Genomic DNA, 22,594 nt, shown 5'->3' with positions numbered 1-22,594 from the left:
GGGATATAGGGGGAATGTTGGGGGAGGGGTGTAGGGTTCAGTAGCTATTTATTTGGCTAGTTTGTAGGTATACCGGAGGGGATCAGTGCCTGTGAGAAAAGGAGCGAGAGAGGAATCTCCCTACCAGTTCAGCTGATCCTTGTAGGGGGAATCCCCATCATCTGAGCCAGCAGGAATCCCTGAAACTGGCTCAGATGATGGGGATTCCCCTGCCGTGATCAGACAAGGTAGTTGTGTATGTCTGCAAACTTTGCTTTTGTGCGTTTTTCATGTGGACATTTTGATTTTTGAAAATGGCCAAAAAAGATAGACATACTAAGGACCAAAATGTCTACATAGGTTATTTTCAAAAATAAAAGATAGGCGTCTGTTTTGAAAATGGACATTTTCTCTACTGAATTTCTTGATGTTTTTTTCAAAACATCCAATTTAGACTTAGACGTTCTATTGAAAATGCCCCTCCACGTCTCTGGTCTTGATCGCTCCCACCTGACTGCCTGTGCTGCTAAACCTCTTGGGCAGTGCTTAGCGTTACTGGAGGATGAACCACCTGCCTTAGTTATTACACTCATTGCATTTTGGAAATGAGTCCTGATGACCAGCTTAAACCCTTAGCGTTGGCCCTAGGGTGTAGGTCTAGGATTTACCATTCCCTTTGAGATATTCTATCAAAGCTTTAAACATCTACCTGCCTTCTCAGACAGCATGATACATAGAGAGCAGGAGTATAAATTTTTACATAGAGCTTTTGTGTCCCCAAGGCAAGCTTATAGATCAGGCATCTCTGTTTGGGTGAATGTCCCAAATGTGAGAGGGGTCATGCCACTTTGGAACATACGTTCTGGGGGTGTTCGAATATACGGTCCTTTTAGGCTAAGGGATGGAGTACTCTTCTGTCCCTTCTCCCTATTTCCTCTTCTTGCACTCCTTTGGTGGTTCTTTTTCATGGTGGAGGGAAACTCCAAGACCTTTCTTTAGGACACCACTTATTTATAAATAAAGCATTTCTGTTAGCTAAGAAGACCATATTGGTTTACTGGAGACTGAAAGCTGTACCTTCTGTCTCTCAATGGAATAAGTACTAACTCAATTAAGAACTTTTAGAACGGCGTAAAGTGAGCAATGTAGAAGCAGGAAGCTGTCAATTTACGTGGGTGATTGCTGTGGCTTTGGCGAGGCTGTTTTATAAAGACAAATAGGTATCTATTTTGTTTTTACATAAAATAACACCACTCTAGGCACTGATTTTGACTTCTTCCCTTAGTGACTTCTTCTAAAATTACCTCCCATATGTGTATTTTTCTGTTGATTTCCAGCACTCGCTGCAGGCCATAGAAATGCTTTAAAATACCATCTCTAAAGTGAAGAGTACAAGATGCCATCAGTTTCACCCAATGATGGCAATTTTTCCTGACTTGTACTGTTTTTGCTGCTGTATGTGTGTGTGATTATTTTTCTGTTATGAGCATGAACTCATATTTGCACATCAAGTTGTGAGCATGTAACCAACAGAAATTGAATTGTTGAAAGGTCAGGAAGCTATTGAAAGGATAAAATCACATTCACTGCCCCTCCCAGTTTTGTTTTGTTTTTTTCATATTATAACTGCTTCATGAATTCTTACCTTCAGTTTTTCAGTCAAGCCACCAACAAAGAGCAGGGCATTTGCGTCCACATCAAGGATATTATAGCCCGGAAGAGAGATTGCACTGTAGGTTCCTGGAACAATGCTAGCTTTAGGACCTTCCATAGCTCGGACTGAAATAGTGCCATTCCTTCCAGACCTTTCCAAGAGAAACAGAAAACCGTCAGTTACTGGACCTTAATAAATGCACACTCTCAGAACTTCTTGCATTTATGTTAGTTCATATTTTCCGTTGTATTATGATCAATTTTTATATTTTGTTTTTAGTTGGATTGTCCACTGAAGAAGGCAGTTTTCACTGCCAAAACCTGGATCCTTGTTGGGACTATTTGATTACTATATTCATTTAATAAAGCTAGGTTTGGTTGCACTGGACATCACACTTGCCCTTTTTTTTGGTTTGCTCACTTTGGCAAGATATTTTTCTCTTTGCTGTTTGGTTTTGTACACTCTCAGAACTGCCATATGTCAAGATAGACGAGCAGGACCAAAACTTTGCTCTCTTTCTAGCATGAAAATGGGTGACATGCTAACAATGTCCATTTTCAACTACTTGTGCACAATGACTCATACTGGGATGCCGTCAAAATGTTATCAGGACAAATTGTGCCTGCAGTGGTAAATGCAGCAAAATACAGTCAAACAGTAAACACAGTAAATGATGGCAGAAAAAGACCCTCATAGTAGAGAACGGGGACAATTTTTTTCCCAGTCCCTGCAGGAACTCAATTTCCCTGTCCCGTCCCTATGAGTTTTGTCGCTGTCCTTGTCCCATTCCTGAAAGCTCTGCCTTAACCGCACAAGCCTCAAAGGCTTGTTTAGATGAGGGCGGAGCTTGCAGGAATTGGACAGGAACAGGAAAAGAACTTGTGGGGATGGCCTTAGGCATAGCGGGTCCGCCCATCCCCACTAACCCTAAGGTGTGATTGGCCCAGGCTCATAGCAGAATCGGGGTTAGTGTAGGCCTGATTCTGTATAGGACACCTCTCCCTGGCGTCCTATACAGAATCAGGGCCAAAATGAAGGGGATAGTGCACCTATTCTATAATAGCTGTTATAGAGGAGATTGAGAGGGGACATGACTGAAACATTCAAGATATTGAAGGGAATTGACTTAGTAGAGAGAGATTGTTCACCCTCTCCAAGGTGAAGAGAATGAGAGGGCACTCGCTAAAGTTACAAGGGAAAAGATTCCGTACAAATGTAAGGAAGTTCTTCTTCACCCAGAAAGTGGTAAAAATCTGGAAAGTTTTTCCAGAGGCTGTTATAGGGGAAAGCACCCTTCAGGGATTCAAGACAAGGTTGGATAAGTTCCTACTGGAACAGAACATACACAGGTAAGGCTAGACTCAAATAGGGCATTGGTCTTTGACCTAAGGGCCACCGCATGAGTGGACTGCTGGGCACGATGGACCACTGGTCTGACCCAGCAGCGGCAAATCTTATGTTCTTATGTTCTTATACTGTATATAGTTTATTTAACACTTACTACACTGCTCACTCTGTGGCAGAACAGAGTGGTGTACATATCAAATTATGGAATAAAATAAACACATACAATACAATAACTGAAAAGTAAAAAAAGAATTCCAATTAATGATAGGAAAGATATATAAGGGAACCCCCCCTAAGAACAAGAGGAAGGAAACAGACATCAAATATACCTAGGAGGGCTGTGGGGTCTCACATCCAGAGAATCAATCAGTGTGACCGTACGTTTTATTGAACAACCAGGTTTTGAGGTCAGATTTAAAATTCTTAAAGGATAGATTATTGTGAAGGAAGGGTGGGGAACTATTCCAAATAGATAATGACAAACAATAGAATGTGGAATGCCTGATTTACTTTAGCTGAGCATTTCTGGGACTTGGCAAGAACAGCGTGATCATTACAGGACCAAGGGACCTGACTAGGACAATGGGGACTTGGCAAGAAAACTGGCAAGAAAACTGGGGGCTGTTAATCTGAATGCCTTAAATGTAAGAACTGCAATTTTGTAGATTATTCATTGCTCTATAGGTAACCAATAGTGCTTTTTAATAAGTATGGAACATGACCAAGATGTCTGGCATGACAAAAGAGATGTATGGCTGTGTTTTGAAGTGATCAAAGTTCCTTTAAGCTGGCATCAATGCACCAATATTTACGTGCTAATATTTATGATAGGTCTGTGGCTGATGGAAATGCTAGCTCCTAAATGCAACATTAAATGTAGAATTCACAGTATTTTGTACATTAACTGTCTGATGTTCAAAGCTATTTAAGCAGGCAGGAGAGGCTCCCATCTGCTTAAATTGCCTTTTGTCACCTAGCTTCCGATAAAGTGGACTGCACTGCTGAATATCACCTCTGACCACCACAAAAATTGGGCAGGTCAGGGGCAGTACGTAAGGGAGAAGCTTGGAGTTATGTGGGTGCTGGCACTTGTATAGCTATTTGGGTGAATTTAGGACAGCTCAAAAGTTGTCCTAACTTCACAAGCTTAAGTTTATTAGGTTTTTATATACCGCCTATCAAGATTATCTAAACAGTTTACAATCAGGTACTCAAGTATGTTCCCTATCTGTCCATGTGGGCTCACAATCTATCTAACGTACCTGAGGCTATGGAGGACTGAGGGACTTGCCCAGGGTCACAAGGAGTAGCACGGAATTTGAACCCACAACCCCAGGGTGCTGAGGCTGTAGCTCCAACCACTGCGCCACACAGACCTTTCCAGACTGGACTACTGCAACTCTAACTACCTTAGCCTAACAAAGAAAAACCTTCAAAGACTCCAGCGGATTCATAATACCGCTACTAAGCTTATCTTCGCAAAAAGCAAATTCGACCACGTCTCACCGCTTTTATCCAAGCTCCACTGGCTTCCGATTATCTCCAGAGTCCACTTCAAATGTGCCTGCCTCACATTCAAGATCCTACACGGTATTCTCCCTCCCTTCATTCCTCTTTCTTGGAACTTCTCTAACCCCAATTCTGCCAGATCCACCCAAAAACTGAAACTTTCCTTTCCCTCTCTAAAAGGCGTTTCACTTGTAGGAAAACTAGGTTCTTCCCTCCCTTTCAGAATCACTCAGCTCTGGAACAACCTTACCTCCCTTCTTAGGAATCTGAGCTCTCTCCAACTCTTCCGTAAACATCTGAAAACCTGGTTATTCTCAAAAATGTAACTCCTCCTCCCTCTCTGGTTATTCTAGTCTTCTAAATTTTCTCTTCATTTTGCCTCTTCCCTCCACTGGAGTTCCTTTCTACCCTAACTCTTGTTAACCGTGTCGAGTTTTTCGAATGTAGAGATGATGCGGTATACAAACCTAAGGTTTAGATTAGATTAGATTAGACCTCAGCACTGACTATCAGCTGAGACCCAAATAACTATTTTTGTCCTTAAAAGCACTCCTGATCCTTATCCCAGCCTGCACAATTGCCCCTCCATCTTACCACATCCTCTTAGTCCGCGAGTATCAGGAGAGCAGTCTGTGGACAGTTTAAATCTCTCTGCTTTATTGATGACCTTAGATGGAAAGAAGAAGGAAGAAGATGCAGGCAGCAACCTTCCCTGTGACATTTGTATTCTCTCGGGACAAGGATTGGATCCTTCACCTATGTTTCAGGAAGTGGAAGGCTATTTTTATGGATTTTAAAAAGTTTGAATATTTCTGGATCTGAGTGCAGCTACTTGGAGAAAGCAGTTCTTGCAGATCCATCAAGAGGTCTAAACCTTAAAGGCATAATTTGTTCTTTGATACCCTTGCAAAAGTTTGATTAGATTAGATGTGAATTTATTTTTTTATGAGCCTTTGCACTTGAGATTTTGCTTGGACTTAAGGAAACTGAAACAAGGAGACCATGAGGGATTGGTAGTACCTTTTTTAAAGAAGACAGTCACCAGGGCAGGAGTGAGGATCACTCATATATCCCTCACATCACCCCAGAGCCCTCCTGGCCTCTCGCCCCCCACCCCCTACAAGATCGGGCAGGAGGAATCCCAGGCCCTCCTGCCCTCGACACAATCCCCCCAACGACCACCCCCCCCTGAGCCCCCGATCACCCCCCCGCTGACCCGCAACCCCCCCCGCCATCCCCACGACCCCCCCACCCCCAATCCCACCCCCATACCTGTTAAATGTTGGCTGGACGGACGGGTGCCAAGCCCACCCGTCCGACAGGCCAGCCGGCTCCGGAATGGGGCCGGATTGGCCCAGGCGGCTGAAACCCCGCCCACAGATGGGGCCTAAGGCACCTGGGCCAGCCAGAATAGGCCCGGGAGTCTTAGGCCACTCCTTGTGATCCTGGGCAAGTCACTTAGTCCCCTATTGCCCCAGGTACATTAAATAGATTGTGAGCCCACTTGGACAGATAGGGACAAATGCTTGAGTACCTGTATGTAAACCACTTAGATTATAAGTGGTATATAAATACTGAATTTTTTTAAAAAATGTAGTGACTTTAGGTATTTATTAGTTGTACGATACGTGTGCTTTCAAAGAAGAGAGTTTTAAATTACTAATAACTGAGGTTAATAGAAAAATAACACATCTCAACAGTAGCCCATGTGATAACTTCCCCTCTTAGAGATACAAATGATTTTAGTCTAATTCTTGACTGCAACAAAATGAAGGAGACCAGCTAGGTCCATTTATTTACAGCATGCTAACCCAGTTCTGGTGACACTGCCTTCTCTGCAGGGAGGGATGTAAGGCTGTGATCTTCATAAGAAATGGAATATTCCAAATCCATGTGTAAAAGTGAGGTAACATTAGCATTAAACCAGACCATAAAATAGAGCTAGCTGTCCAAACAAAAATAAGTTATAACCCAGAAAAATGTCATTATGGCTGCATTAAATGTACTTCCTTTCATACCCCCAATAATGGGGTAGATTCATGTAGGGATATGTTCAGGCAAAATATTTTTTTTTTAAATTTGATTTTTCCCTAATTTTTATTTATTATTTTAGGTCCCCTTTTATGAAACCGCGTTAGGCTTTTTTTTATTGCCGGATGAAGCGGTATTAGCTCCAACACTCATAGGAATTCTGAAGCCGTTAAGCTGTTTATTTTGTTTACTTTGAATGCTATGCTCTAATGCCAGTCCCATTCTGGAAAGAGAGAGAGTTGTAAAACCTTGCTTTCAGCAGAGAGGAAAGAGAGAGACCTCTGCTAAAGTTGTTCCAATTTGCCCTAGCGACAAGGGTTTATTTTTCACAAACTGTTTGCACTGCAAAGTGATTATTTTGTCCTGTTTGAAGCTGAAGTGAAATATTTTTGTAAAGGATCATGGGCATACTCCACAGCACTGTTTGTGGTCAAGTTCTGGGGGGGGTTTTTGACAAGAAATTGCTGAATTTAAGCCTTAGACCGTTCTATTATTTGGAGGCTCATAGGAATGAGTAATCACGTGTCCATCCAGCCGTCCAGAGGTGTGCGCAACGACTGGCGGCACAATATCCCTACTAAGACTAGAAGGGGGAGAGAAACAAGCAGTCAGGCTAAAGCAGTGTTCACCTTCCTCTGCTTGAGTTGTTACTTTTTCAGCTGTGTTTAATGTTCATGACCTACCACCAGGAGACCACAGAGTTGAATTCTGAATTCTCAGATTAAAGGTGACTAGAAGTCTTATAAACCCAGAGACATTCTTCATTGTGTTTAAGATCATGAGGGGCATAGAGAGAGTAGAGAGGGACAGATTCTTCAAACTTTCAAAAAATAAAAGAACAAGAGGCCATTCGGAAAAGTTGAAAGGGGACAGATTCAATACAAATGCCAGGAAGTTCTTCTTTACCCAACGTGTGGTGGACACTTGGAATGCGCTTCCAGAGGACGTTATAGGGCAGAATACAGTACTGGGATTTAAGAGAGGATTGGACATTTTCCTGCTGGAAAAGGGAATAGAAGGGTATAAATAGAGGATTACTGCTCAGGCCCTGGACCTGTTGGGCCGCCGCGTGAGCGGACTGCTGGGCAAGATGGACCTCAGGTCTGACCCAGCAGAGGCATTGCTTATGTTCTTATGTTTAAAAGTTCAGAATAGATTTCAGTGAATACACACTTAGTATTTTCTTTGACAATTCTGGTACATTTCTTACTTTACAAACAGAACTTTCTTAGTGGCAAGTTAAAAGGATTTGGGATTTGTTCTGCATGGCTTGATTTGTTGGATCTGCCTTAAGAACATAATCTACCCTGCAAGGTTAAGTACAGGGTTTTAAATAATCTAATTGCATGCCTACATCATTTTTAATGAACAACTGAGCAATTTAGATATGCAGTGCAGTGATCTACATTTCTAGGTTTTTGAGTGTAAGACCTAGTGAAGGTAAATTTAAATTTGCAATCTTCTGATCCAAAGCATGGTTTAGCTTAATTCTGCGTTAGCTTGACACCACTTGCTTTTTCTGCTGATATTAGCTATTGGATTTATTCAGTCAGTAATAGCAAACACATCTTGCATTGCCAAACAATTGGCTTAATTGAAAATGTGAAGTAGGAGCCTAGCTTTTTCTCCTAAGGGGTAGTTCTGATTGTTGTTATAAAAATAGACATGACCACCTGAGCAGAGGAGAGAGGACCTACTGGCAGTCTTAGTCCCTTTCTTTCTGATGTTCTGACTTATTGCAGGAAAGAAAAATTCCCATGCAAGTAAACACTGGAGAGAAGGCCTGAAGGCTGGCATAACTAGGTACAACAAAGGAGCAGATTCAAGAGATCAACCCTTTTATTTGAGGTCAGCGCCACTCCTCCTCCATCTCAAGGGAACAGGGAAATATAGAAATATGATGCAGATAAAGGCCAAATTGCCCATGCAGTCTGCCCATCCACAGCATCCACTATTTATTTATTTATTCAATGAGTGTTCTATACCGCTCTCCCAGGAGAGTTCAGAACAGTTTACATTAATATATTCAGGTACTCAAGCATAATTCCCTGTCTGTCCTAGTGGACTCATAATCTATCTAATGTACCTGAGGCAATAGGGGAGCAGGTGACTTGCCCAGGGTCACAAGCAGCAGCGTGGGCCTGTACCCACAACCTCAGGGTGCTGAGCCTCCTGTCCCTAAGAGATCTCAAGTGCCTGTCTCATGCTTTCTTAAATTCAGGCACCGTCTTTGCCTTTACCAGGGAGACCATTCCACGCATTTACCACCCTTTCTGTAAAAAGGTATTTTCTTACATTATTCCTGAGCCTATCTCCTTTTTTTAACTTCATCCTATGTCCTCTCATTCCGGAGCTTCCTTTCAAATGAAAGAGACTCATCTCATGCGCATTTATGCTATGTAGGTATTTAAACACCTTTATCATATCTCACCCTCTGGCCTTTCCTCCAAATTATACATATTGAGATCGTTAAGTTTTATAATGAAGACCAACGACCATTTTAGTTGCCTTCCTCTGGACTGACTCCATGTTTTTGAAGGTGCAGCCTCCAGAATTATACACAATAGTCTATATTAAGTCTCACCGGAGTCCTATACAGGGGCATGAATACCTCCTTTTTACTACTGGCCATACCTCTCCCTGTGCATCCTAGCATCCTTATAGCTATTGCTGTCAATGAATAGGAGATAAGAATGAGGGTGTTGAGGTCATGGAGGGGAGGATATATAGTATGAGGTGTACTAGAAGGATCAGAAGAAATAGTCAAACTATTTTCTCCCTGCTATTCAGCTGTTTAATTTGTCCTAGATATTCAGTGCCAGGCCTGATCTGGGCACTGGATCTGAATATCCAGATAATCTGCTACTTCTGGAAGTTATCAAAGCTAGCACCCATACACTTATCTGGGCAAGCTAGGACTGCATTATATGTAGATCACTGTGCTACATGTGGTCCTACCTGCCTGGCTAGTTATGCAAGTACATTTACTGAATATTACCAGTGCCTGGATATCTTCAGGGACCAGGAAGTGACATCAGAGGAAGAGCCAAGGCCAGCACAAGCAACAGGTAGGAGATACTGCATACTGCCGGCTTAGTTTTGAAGAGGTAGGGGGGGGGGATGTTGTACGCAGAGTAGTATGAGGAGGGAGGATGTGGTGGGGAAGAGTGCAGAGGGGTGCAGCGCAACAATGCCAGGTGCCTCTCTCCCTCGCTACATCTTTGACTACAGTGTGGCACTTAACCCTTGTGGATGGGTATGCATACCGCATGTTGGGAAACACCAACTAACATTTACACATGCATTTTCTTTTATATATTTCATAGATTGAAGTTAGAATGCTGGTTTCAACATTAAAGTAGATATGTGATATGTAGTACTCAATATTCAGCTGGTGGCCATCAGCATTTTGTGACTACTGCTGGGCCATGTCTGGGCTCTGGAATTCTGGGTATATGGAGCTGGCAAAAACAGCCAGTGAAGTGCAATATGTGGCTCTTTAAACAGCTATGAAAAACCACATAAAGATAGGACTGACTTTTATGTGGTTATCTTAATTAGTTAAATGCCAGATATTGCACTTAAGTAGCTAAGTGCTGACTGCCTCTGAAATGCCCCAAAATGATTAGTTACAGCTTGGGCGCTAACCAGGCATTTTCAGAGACACTATCTGGTTAAGTTCCACTGAAAACACCCAATTAGCTCCAGACAGGAGATTTAAATAGTCAGGAGCCTTTCCTGGTTGTTTCAATCATTTTGAATATTAGGCTTATAGGCCCCGATTCTCTAATCGGCGCCAATGTTTTAGGCACTGGTAGGCGTCCAAGCTCAGTAAAAAATGTCATTTAAACAATGGTTTTAACTGAGTTTCAAGGTGCCTACCGTCAAAAAAAAATTTGGCACCAGAATTGACGAATTTACTCCAATTTTTTGAGACCGTGAACGAGCAAATTGATAATGGGAAGCCGGTGGACATAATATACTTGGACTTCCAGAAAGCGTTCGACAAAGTTCCACACGAAAGACTTCTCAGGAAACTACAAAGCCATGGCATAGAGGGGGATATACAAAGATGGATAGGCAAATGGCTGGAAAACCGAAAGCAGAGAGTGGGCATAAATGGGAAGTTCTCCGCTGGGAGAAAGTGACTAGTGGTGTACCCCAGGGCTCGGTACTTGGGCCGATCCTTTTTAATATTTATATCAATGACCTGGAGGAAGGAACATCCAGTGAGATCATCAAGTTTGCAGACGATACAAAACTATGCCGGGCGATCAGATCGCAGGAGGATAGAGAGAAACTCCAGAGCGACTTGTGTCGGTTAGAAACATGGGCGGAGAAATGGCAGATGAAGTTCAATGTGGAGAAATGCAAGGTAATGCATTTAGGCAATAAGACTAAGGAATACGAGTATACAATGTCAGGTGCAACTCTGGGGAAGAGTGAACAAGAAAAGGACCCGGGTGTACTGATAGATAGGACCCTGAAGCCGTCGGCACAATGCGCGGCAGCGGCAAAGAAGGCAAATAGAATGTTGGGCATGATAAAGAAAGGAATCTCGAGTAGATCGGAGAAAGTTATAATGCCGCTTTATAGGGCAATGGTCAGACAACACTTGGAATACTGCGTCCAACATTGGTCTCCCTACCTAAAGAAGGATATAAAACTGCTGGAGAGGGTGCAGAGACGAGCAACAAAACAGGTGAAGGGTATGGAGAAACTGGAATACGAGGACAGACTTATAACACTGGGATTGTTCTCCCTTGAGAAAAGGAGACTGCGTGGGGATATGATCGAGACCTTCAAAATACTGAAAGGAATCGACAAAATAGAGCAGAGAAGATTATTTACATTGTCCAATTTGACACGGACTAGAGGACATGTAATGAAGCTGAGGGGGGACAGGTTCAGGACTAATGTCAGGAAGTTCTGCTTCACTCAGAGAGTGGTTGACACCTGGAATGCCCTCCCAGAGGAGATTATTGCGGAATCGACCGTCCTAGGCTTCAAGAGCAAACTAGATGCATATCTCCTTAAGAGAGGCATATAAGGATATGGTGGACTATAAATTACGCCAGGTGTACACCTGGCGGGGCCTCCGCATGTGCGGATCGCCGGACTTGATGGACCGAAGGTCTGATCCGGAGATGGCAGTTCTTATGTTCTTATGTTCTTATGAATTGCACCTCCATAGGCACTTCAGGCTGCCTAATGCCACTGTAGGCATGACTAATGCCGGAAGTGGTATTAGGCCGCCTAAAGCGTTAACGGAGGTGTGATACACATCAAAGGCAGGTGCTGGAAATGTAGGCTTGGGAAACCCTGGCCTATATTTCTGGCACTATCTTTGCCGGAGGCGCGATTCTGTACCTGGTGCAGTTGTGTAATTGACATGTGATTGGCAGCCACCCACAGCGACACCAGTTACAGAATCTGGGCCCCTTCATTTGGTATCTGGCCAATCTGGTCATTCCCAATGCATCCCAGAATGCACTGGGAAGGAGGCCTAAGACTCTGGTTGGCCCAGGCGCCTGAGGCCCCTCCTATGGGAAGGACCTTAGGCGCCTGAGCCAATCAGAGCCTTAGGTCCTTCCCCAGTGTATCCCAGAATGCACTGGAATGGGATGGCCCACCATTTTGGAAGAGGCGGGCTTGCCAGCAGGAGCAAATGGGCATCCCTCTTGCCGGCCATCTCCTATATCCTGACGGCCATCTCCTATATCTTGCCTGCCATTTCCTATATCCAGCCATGTCGGGTGGGTGTTGGGGAGTGTTGGGAAATGTCAGAGAATGTCGGGTGGGTGTTGAGGAGTGTCCAGGGTTGAGGGGGATCGATGAAGCAGATGGTAGGAGGGAGTGGCCATCCCTCCTGCCAATTAGATGAATTGGATGAATGGAGCCTGCAGTTAGGTGCCGGAAAGTTCCGTATTAAAATAGCATTCAGTAAAGTACCCTTTGCTTAACACTAGCTTAGCGCAGATTTCACACCTAACTTTGGGCATCAACATTTATGCCTGTTGAAACCTGATGTAAATGCTGGAACTCAATTTATGGCAGTTGGGCACACATTTTCTAGTATTCTATAACATTGTGTCTTATGTCTTCCCATGCTTTTCCCATAGACATGCTCCTCTGAAATTGTGTGCTATAATATTTAGATGTGGATGTTATAGATTAGCATCCAGGGCAGATGCACATGTTAACTCCAAATTGGTGGTGTCAATTATTGTTGCCTCTTTAACTTAAGAACATAAGCAATGCCTCCGTTGGGTCAGACCTGAGGTCTATCGTGCCCAGCAGTCCACTCACGCGGCGGCCCAACAGTTCCAGGACCTGTGCAGTAATCCTCTATAACCCTCTATCCCCTTTTCCAGCAGGAAATTGTTTAATCCTTTCTTGAACCCCAGTACTGTACTCTGCCCTATTACGCCCTCTGGAAGCACATTCCAGGTGTTCACCACACGTTGGGTAAAGAAGAACTTCCTAGCATTCGTTTTGAATCTGTCCCCTTTCAACTTTTCTGAATGCCCTCTTGTTCTTTTATTATTCGAAAGTTTGAAGAATCGGTCCATCTCTACTCTCTCTATGCCCTTCATGATCTTGTAAGTCTCTATCATATCCCCTCTAAGTCTCAAATTCTCCAGGGTAAAGAGACCCAGTTTCTCCAATCTCATAGCGTATGAAAGGTTTCCCATCCCCTTATCAGACGCGTCGCTCTCCTCTGAACCCTCTCGAGTAATGCCATGTCCTTCTTAAGGTACGGCGACCAATATTTGATGCAGTACTCTAGATGCGGATGCACCATCACCGATACAACGGTAGGATAACTTCTTTCATTCTGGTTGTAATACCCTTCATGATTATACCTAGCATTCTATTCGCTCTTAGCGGCCACTGCGCACTGTGCCGTCAGCTTCATTGTCATGTCCACCATTACCCCCAACTCCCTTTCTTGGGTACTCTCATTCAATAACATCCCTCCCATCGTATAGTTGTACCTCGGGTTTCTGCTTCCCACATGTAATACTTTACATTTCTCAACGTTGAACTTCATCTGCCATCTCGTCGCCCATTCCCCTAGTTTGTTCAAATCCCTTTGCAATTTCTCTTTAGTCCGAGCTCCACTAAATAGTTTGGTGTCGTCCGCAAATTTTATTATCTCACACTTCGTCCCTGTTTCTAGATCATTTATGAATATATTAAATAGCAGCGGCCCGAGCATCGAGCCCTGTGGGACACCACTCGTGACCATCTTCCAGTCCGAGTAGTGGCCCTTTATTCCTACCCTCTGTTTCTTGCCCGCCAACCAGTTTCTGATCCATCTATGTACGTCACCTACCACCCCATGGTTCTTCAGTTTCTGAAGTAGGCGTTCATGGGGTACCTTGTCAAAGGCTTTTTGGAAATCTAGATATATGATGTCTATGGGGTCTCCTCTGTCCATCCGTTTGTTAATTCCTTCGAAGAAGTGCAATAAGTTTGTTAGGCACGATCTCCCCTTGCAAAAACCATGTTGGCTGGTTATCAGAAGCTCGTTTCTTTCTATTTGGGTGGTCTATACAGGAATCTGGGAGACAATGTGTGTTTTGTTGTTTTTTTTAAATGATACAGGCTGCCCAACATAGGGTGCATGACTTGGACAGGCAATGCTGTCAGAAATTAGCATTTGACTAAATGGAGGGAGTGTTAAATGACTTGCCCAAGTCCACAAGGAGCTGCCATGGGGTTTGAACCTGGGTCTTACAATTCCCAACCTGCCGCTCTAACCATTAGGTTATACCTCTATTCAGTCCAGATAGATACAGTTTCTGATGCAAAACTTCAATACACTTCTTTTGGAACTAAACTACACAGTGATTCAGGACTTACCGCGAGGCTTCAACTCGATACCACACCTGGTCATCAATGTTCAAATCTGGATATTCTACACGTCCAACACCAGATCCCACATCCCATAAGAAGTTCACTTTGCCTTTTCGCATCTCTATGGCTAAGAAGTCAGTCTAGAGAAAAAAAATGATCTTTTCAGAATAAACTACATTCAAAATGCCATCAAATATGAAGATTTGCTACCCACTATAACAATTTGTTTTATCTAAAATCAACCATCTTGTACTAAAGTCTTTGAGAAAATATTTCTTCACTCAATGTGTAATTAAACTCTGGAATTCATTGTCATAGAATGTGGTAAAAGCAGCTTAGCAAGGTTTAAAAATGTTTGGACAACTTCCTAAAAGAAAAGTCCATAAGCCATTATTAAGATGGACTTGGAAAAAGCCACTGCTTATTTTGTGATAAATAGCAAAAGATCTGTTTTACTTGTAACCTGAGTGGGCTACTGTTGGAATAAAGATACTGGGTTTGATGGACCTTTGGTTTGTCTCAGTATGGAACATACTTCTAATGCACAATCCTATATAATAAAACTCTAGCCACGCATGCGCACTCCTACTTGCGTGTTTCATTTTCCCTGATCCGTGAGATGTAGGTCCGTGGCAGCAGGAGTGCGCATGTGCGAGTCCCCAGCCTTACTGCTTCCCAGCACCTACCTACACTCGCCGGCAGGACTGGCCGCCACGCTGGACTCCCTGCTCTTCACAAGATCGCGGTGTCGGCTCCTCTCATGAGCCGCACCAGCGTCGGAGAAGGCTTCCGACGCTGGCGGGAATCGAGAGGAGCTGACGTGACACTCACCTGGAGGGGAAGCGCCAACAAAAAAGACTCCAACCGCTCACCACTCAATGGGACCAGGCAGGCAGCCACGCGAGGGAGGGCAACAGAATGAAAAAAAGGTAACGTGCAGGGAGAAGCTGGGCCTGCCTGCGGGGAACACAATAAGGGAAGGGGGGCCCTTGGAGCAGACTAGACTGCGGAAAGGGAAGGGGGAGGGGCCAAAAGGAGCAGGCCACATCGTGGTAAGAGTAGGGATGGGGGGGGGGGGGGAAAATGCTGCTGCTGCTGCACAGGAACCTGGAGGGGGAGGGAAATGCTGTTGCAGCTGCACAGGGAAATGCAGGGAAAGAATGACAGACAGCAGGAGGGAGGGAGACAGAAAGAAAGGAAAAAAAACACAGGGGCAGGGAGACGGACAGAAAGACAGAGAAAGGGGGCCAGGGAGAGAGAGAAACGGTGGGAGGGAGAGAGACAGAAAGACAGACAGACATATATTCTAGCACCCATTAATGTAACGGGCTTAATGACTAGTAAGGTCATAAGTTCCTTCAAGAGTATAAAGGTTAAAAAAAATTCCTTTTATTTTATTTTTTTACATTTTGATTTAGTGAAATGATTCAAAAGTTTTTAACAGGCTTTGAAAAATTCCTTGAATCTTGTGCAATTCACTTTAATAAGTCACTTAAAGTTACTCAACTAGACTGAAACCTTATTATGTTGTACAACAAAAAACTTTGGAGGTCAGGTTCTTTAAATTCATTGATTCACTCGGAAACCCCCCACCTCCCCCCATTTCTCAGGATTTGAGTGTGCTCTTTATCCATTCCTGTACAATTTTCAGATTGGATGAATAATGTATAGTTGTTAGTCTGATAAATTATAATAAGCTCAATAATTCATACAGCGGCAAATAAATGACTTATCTGCATAGTTTTATCTTCTCATCAAAACTATAAAACATACCAATATGATAGCATGTTTTGAGGCCTAATCTCTGCATCAGGGCTAATAACACTTTCACAGCTGGCCTCAGTTTCCAAAGTCATTCTTTCATTTCTTGTCAAACAGAGATTTGGCCTCGTAGCACTTTAATTTAAGTTACATCAGGATACCTAATCATGACATGCACAATATTCAAATGCATACAAAACACCTCATTATTGTATAAATTGAATAATATATTTTATAGTGAATCCTGCAAGCTGTGTTTTGTAGTCTGTGGTTGTGGTCAGTAGGTTGTAGAGTTGTGGGTCGAGTGTTGCAGCTCGAGTGGCTAGGAGGTTGTCGTACAGTTTTTTTCTTTTGACGTTTTTGGTTGGAGGGTGTGTGAATGGTGCGTGGGTTCTCCTATGTCTGGTTTGGTGGATTGAACTAGTCGATTGTTCCAATAGGATGGGCTGTCTCTGTTTATTGCTTTACATAGTAGGCAGTAAAATTTGAAGTGTATTCTCGCTTGTATTGGAAGCCAATGTGAGTCGTTGTATGCCTTTGTGATGTGGTCAGGGCAGGATTAACCAATAGGCCAAGTAGGCACGTGCCTAGGGCCCAAAATGGTCAGGGAGGCCCGATGAAGAAGGGCATTAACATTGTTTTTTCCAAATGGCGATGGGCCCCTCCAGCATCGATCGGCAAATGCGGGCCCCCCAATCAGCAATGCGGGCCCCACCCCAATTGACAACACAGCCCCCCCATCGACGGAAAGTAAGACAAGCAAGCAACGCGGGTAAGAAAGGCAACGGGAACTATAATTGTGCAAGCGGTGCTGCTTGCCCAAAGCTTCCCTCTGACGCAGCTTCCTGTTTCCGCCTGGGCGCATGGTGGGGTGGGGCGGAGCGGGGCAGGGGGGCCCAGTGTACTTGTGTGCCTAGAGGCCCTCAACGAATTAATCCTGCCCTGGATGTGGTTGAATTTCTTCAGTGAGTAGACCAGTCTTAGGGTTGTATCTTGTATTGTTTGTGGTTGTTTTATCATGGTTACTGTGCATGGGAGATATAGTATGTTGCAGTAGTCTATTCGACCTAGGATTAGGGATTGTACCAATAGTTGGAATTGTTTTCTGTCGAATAATTTTCTGACTTGCCTCTGGTTTCTCATGACTGCGAATGATTTTTGTATTGTTTTGTTGATTTGTGGCTGCATTGTACAGCCTCTGTCTATTAGCACTCCTAGATGTTTTAAAGTGGGTTGGATGTGGTATGTTGTAGAGTTTATGACAAAGTTTGTTACAGTTGGGGTTTTGCTATTTTCGAGTAGGATGAAGTTTGTTTTGTCCGGATTTAGTTTTAGTTTGTGGTCTTTCATCCATCTTGCTATTGTTTCAAGTGTTCTGTGTATTGTGTCTGTCATGGATGGTGCTGGTTGATCGAACGGAAGGAGAATTGTGATGTCGTCTGTATAGCTGTAGGAGTTTAGATCTTGTTTGTCAAAGTAGGAGCCGAGGGAGACAATGTATAGGTTGAAGAGTGTGGGAGAAAGAGGTGATCCTTGGGGTACTCCGCAGGGGTTAGACCATGGCTCGGATTTTTCTTTGTTTGTTTTAACTCTGTATGTTCTGGATTGTAGGAATCCTTTAAACCATGATAGTACCTTACCACTGATTCCTATTGAGTCCAGTATCTGTAGAAGGATGTTATGGTCTACCAAGTCAACGGCTGCGGAGAGATCTAGTTGGATAATTAGCATATTTTTGCCTGTGCTGAGGTGTTGTCTAGCAGTGTCCATGAGTGAGCCTAGTAGGGTCTCAGTGCTGTGGTTGGTTCTGAAGTCTGATTGTGTTGGGTGGAATAGGTTGTGGTTTTCTAGGTATGAGTTTAGGACTTTGGCTACCAGACCTTCCATTAGCTTGACATAAAGTGGTATTGAGGCTATGGGTCTGTAGTTGGATGGTTGGTCTATTTCTCCTTTGGGGTCTTTCAGGATTGGAGTGATGATTTCGCTGAGGTTAATCCTCTTTCTTATTTCTGCATATTATATAATCAATCTACCTGCTTATACCTACCTACTTGCACATACCTATATAAAATATATAATATATTTATTCATATTATACTTTGTTATCACACTTTAGTGCAACAGCCTTTCTGTATGGTTAAACTACTGTAAAATCATAAGGTGGTATTCATGCTTTCCTGTAAGCTTTAATATACTGTATCTAATAAAATTCATATGATCTTACATTTTTATAGTTTGATTATAAAAATACTGGACTACCATCTATCACTTATGCAATTTATTAAACCTTTTCATAAGTTATGAAAAATACTGCAGTGAAGCTGGTGTTTTGGAAAAAGGGATTTGACCATGCCATCCCATGTTTGGCCAAATTACATCGATTACCAGTAAATTGCCTGTATTTCTTTTAAGTTTGCTTGTTGGATATATAAAATGTTTGCCAGAATTTATCTGGAGAATTTGATCAGTTTGTTTCCTTTTTCTTGATCCCCAACTTCCTGACGAGTTGGTAATTCTAGGTTGCTATATTTCTGTTCATTCTTTAAAGTGAAATATATAAAACCTTTGCAACTTAGCTTTCACTATCAAGCAGTTCAGATCTGGAGTTCATTACCCCCACTGAATTAAGGACCATGTCTACGCATTTATCTTTTTCAGAAAAAGTTAAATGATTTATTTGAGAAATCACATTTTTACATTTTCTACCTCTTTTTGATGCATTTTGATATATGTTCAATATAGTTGTTAGTATGTACTACAGTACTTTGTTAATCCATTTTGAACATAAAAATTGGGAGTTGGTGGATTATAAGAAACATTTCATATCATATACATTTAATCTGAAACATAACTTACATATCTGTTGCTGCCCAAGTAGAAAAGTAGGTTATCAGGGGATCCCGTCTTCACATTGAGAATGATAGTATTGTAGCTGCCTTTCTTGATGTCAGGCCTGTAAGTGCGAATACAGTCCCCTCCCGATGACACAGAAACTTTAATCTTCAAAAAGAGAAAGCACAAAAGAACTCATGCCAGTTCTCATCTTCTCAAGGAAAACATGAATTAAAATTAGCAAACTGTGCTTTATATTGTACAAAACCTAGAAAACTTGTTAATAAAAGCCTGAAACAGAAAAAAAAAGAAAGTTCTATAATCTGGCATCTAGTTTATACAACAGTAGCGCTTACGAGTGTGATGGACACCAGTAATTGGCAGTTAAGCAAGTTAGCACTAAGGCCCAGATTCTATAGACAGCGCAGTGACTGACAACCGCCCACAAAAGTGGCATCGATCACGTGTCAATCATGTGACAGCGCCGTTTATAAAATGGCATCTATGTCACAGATAGGCGCTGAAAGTGTAGGCCAGGATTTTCAAGGCCTACATTTCCAGTGTCTGTCTGTGACAAGAATGGCAACTACTGAATATGAAGGGTACTTCCAGTGTTAACCACACCTATTTTACCCTTAAGCGCTAGTAGGCACCTCAATAGTCGCAATTCTGGCGCCACTGTGGATGCGCTAACATAGTAACATAGTAGATGACGGCAGGTAAAGACTCGAATGGTCCATCCAGTCTGCCCAACCTGATTCAATTAAAAAAATTTTTTTCTTCTTCTTAGCTATTTTTGGCAAGAAGCCAAAGCTCTACCCAGTACTGTGCTTGGGTTCCAACTGCTGAAGCCTCCGTCAAAGCTCACTCCAGCCCATCCACACCCTCCCGGCCATTGAAGCCCTCCCCAGCCCATCCTCAACCAAAAGGCCATATACAGACACAGACTGTGCAAGTCTGCCTTAGTTCTTCAATATTTACTATTATTTTCTAATTCTAGATCCTCTGTGTTCATCCCACGCTTCTTTGAACTCTGTCACCGTTGTCTCTTTTAAAAAAAAAAGAGATTTGAATTGCTCTTAAATGATGCAATCAATTATCACATCGATTAAAGGCAATTAAAAACAGTAGCGTTAAGGTGCCTAACTAGTGGCTCCATTTATAGAATTTGGGCCTAAGTGCTAAAAACAGTGTGCTTAAAACATTTAGGGCAGAATTCAGTAAACGGTGCCCAAAGTTAGGCACTGGGATGATCCCTGGTGAGCTTCATACTGAACGCCCTTTACAGAATGCTGGCTTAGTGTAGATTTCACACCTAAGTTTGAGTGCCTGCCAAAACTTTGTGTAAATGCTGCCACCCACTTTTATGGAAGTTAGGTGTGCATTGTAGCATTCTATAACATTGTGCCTAACTTCTGGGTGCTCATGTTATAGAAAGGGTGCAGGGCAAACTAGGGTTACCAGACGTCCGGATTTCCCCTTTTGAGGGTAGGGAGGAAGTCCGCGCATACGCAAGTGCACGTGATGTCATCATGTAGCATCCGCAGGCAGTGGGAGGAGGGGCTAGGGTGTCTTGGGGTGAGATTAGGACAGGGGTGGGCGTACCAAGGCGGGGCTAGGGGTCCGGAAGGCTTCCTGAATCCGACTTAATACTTTAGGTGAAGTTTCACAAACAAATTATACAATGCTTTTATCCTATTCTCTTTGGTCATGCTCCTCAAATGCAGCATTCCCTTTATTTTGACAATCACATTATCAAGCTTTGATTGCACAGAGGCCACTCTCTGATTGATGTGCATTCAGTGACATAGTAAAGGGGAGGGGCAGGAGGGCAGTCCACTCTGGGCGCCATGTTGGTGGGGGCACTGGCACCCCTCTTCCTCTCCACCCCCCTCCGCCTCTTCCCACTCTTCCCCTCGCTATGCACGCATCCCCCCTTCCCTTCCCCCGTAACTCTAATTGTTCACCGCTGTGTCAGCGTCACTTCTGGGTGCCATGTCAGCGTCACTTCTGGGTGCCGCGTCAGCGTCACTTCTGGGTGCCGCGTCAGCGATACTTCTGGGTGCTGCGTCAGCGTCACTTCTGGGTGCCACGTCAGCATCACTTCTGGGTGCCGTGTCAGTGTCACTTCTGGGTGCTGCGTCAGCGTCACTTCTGGGTGCCACATCAGCGTCACTTCTGGGTGCCGTGTCAGTGTCACTTCTGGGTGCTGTGGCATAGGACTGCCACTGGACTGGGTAGCCATGGCATAGGACTGCCACTGGACTGGGTAGCCGTGGCATAGGACCCGCCCATAGAACTGGGTGCCGTGGGGACCGTGGCAGTGTCACTTCTTGGTGCCGTACATAGGAAGTGAGTCAGAGGGAGAGCCGCCGGGGTCGCGAGGAGCATGTTGAAGTTGTTACTTGCGGCGATGAACAACTAGAGGTACGGGGAAAGGGAAGAGGGTGTGCCCGGCAGGGGGGATCAGGGAAGAAGCGGGGGATGGAGATGAGGGCAGGGGAGGGGCGCCACCGCCCCAGGTGTGTCTCACCCTCGCTACGCCACTGCGCACATCAATATGTCATTGCTGACTGTGTACCATTCCTTCAGATATCTGAACCCCCAATATATATCTGTATGTTCTTTTGCATTTAATCCTAACTGCCAAACATTGAACTCCTCCTCATATTATCTTGGATAACTTCTTATTCTTTTTGCTCCCTCAGATGTTTCACTCTGTTGCAGATCTTAGGTTTTTCAGCATAAGACAAATCTTTTCTGCAAGTCCTCCAAAATATCATTTACAAATGTGGTATATAATTTTCATATTGCTTTCTTATTTGCAATTCATCTTATATCATGTTTCATATAAATCACATCTGAGTCCCGGTGCATAGGAGGTTGGACTTACAGAGTTGGCCTGTTTTCGGGCTTGATTTATCAGCTCTTTTATCTGTGATATATTTTTCGCCAGGTTATCCTGGAGTTCTTTGATTGGTTTCAATTTATCCAGCAAGCGACTGGCTTCATCGTCCAGGGTTTTAACAGTGTCATCAGCATCTGCAACTTTATAGCACAAAAATGAGGGGGAAAAAGGGAGAAATAATCATATACAAAGCAGGCAGTCTTAGAGACAATATTGTATTCTGCTTTCAGCATTCATATGCAATGCAATAATCAGTGTTTAAGGCCTGCATCATACATTTGTTTTCACAGCAAAAATTGCACAACCTATCCTGGGGGGAAGTCTGTTTGGTTTTTTTTTTAAGAGTTAAAAAAAGGTGATGCTCTGTGTATTCTACTCCCTCTGCCATTCCACCACCCCTATGTCAGGCAAAAATATCACAAAAACCTCTGACTTCTTAACTCCTTCCATACCATGGATAGCTATCATAATGGATGTTTGGACTCACAGATTGCTTAATAGAATGTACCCTCCCTCTCCCCCCAATCTAAGTGCCTAGTATAAGCTTCATAGATCTATCTCATAAGGTTTATCCATTTTTAATTTCCGATAGCCAAGTGGTATAAATTAATATCTGAATATTTGAACAAGAAACCTAAAACTAGTTTAAAAGACATTTGGAGCATTGAGATTAAGCAGCAGATTTCTGCTACTCAATGGCCATGGATTTG

The 22,594-nt window shown here is 43.4% G+C and overlaps 1 protein-coding gene across 1 annotated transcript in view; it reads right to left on the bottom strand.

Annotated features, from left to right (window-relative positions):
* LOC117357257 (laminin subunit alpha-2-like) overlaps positions 1–22,594 on the bottom strand; it is a 466,835-nt gene that overhangs the window by 174,386 nt on the left and 269,855 nt on the right. Inside the window, exons 28-31 of the mRNA XM_033937630.1 lie at positions 21,870–22,024; positions 19,001–19,144; positions 14,390–14,523; positions 1,625–1,784 (exon numbers count right to left, since the gene is read on the bottom strand). Of these exons, the coding sequence (XP_033793521.1) occupies positions 1,625–1,784; positions 14,390–14,523; positions 19,001–19,144; positions 21,870–22,024 (593 nt within the window). The remainder of the gene's footprint in view (positions 1–1,624; positions 1,785–14,389; positions 14,524–19,000; positions 19,145–21,869; positions 22,025–22,594) is intronic.

Source organism: Geotrypetes seraphini, chromosome 3 (assembly GCF_902459505.1).
Source record: "Geotrypetes seraphini chromosome 3, aGeoSer1.1, whole genome shotgun sequence".
NCBI classification, from domain to species: domain Eukaryota; kingdom Metazoa; phylum Chordata; class Amphibia; order Gymnophiona; family Dermophiidae; genus Geotrypetes; species Geotrypetes seraphini.
Note: the sequence above shows the minus strand (reverse complement) of the source record. Positions and strands in the feature narration are given on the sequence as shown.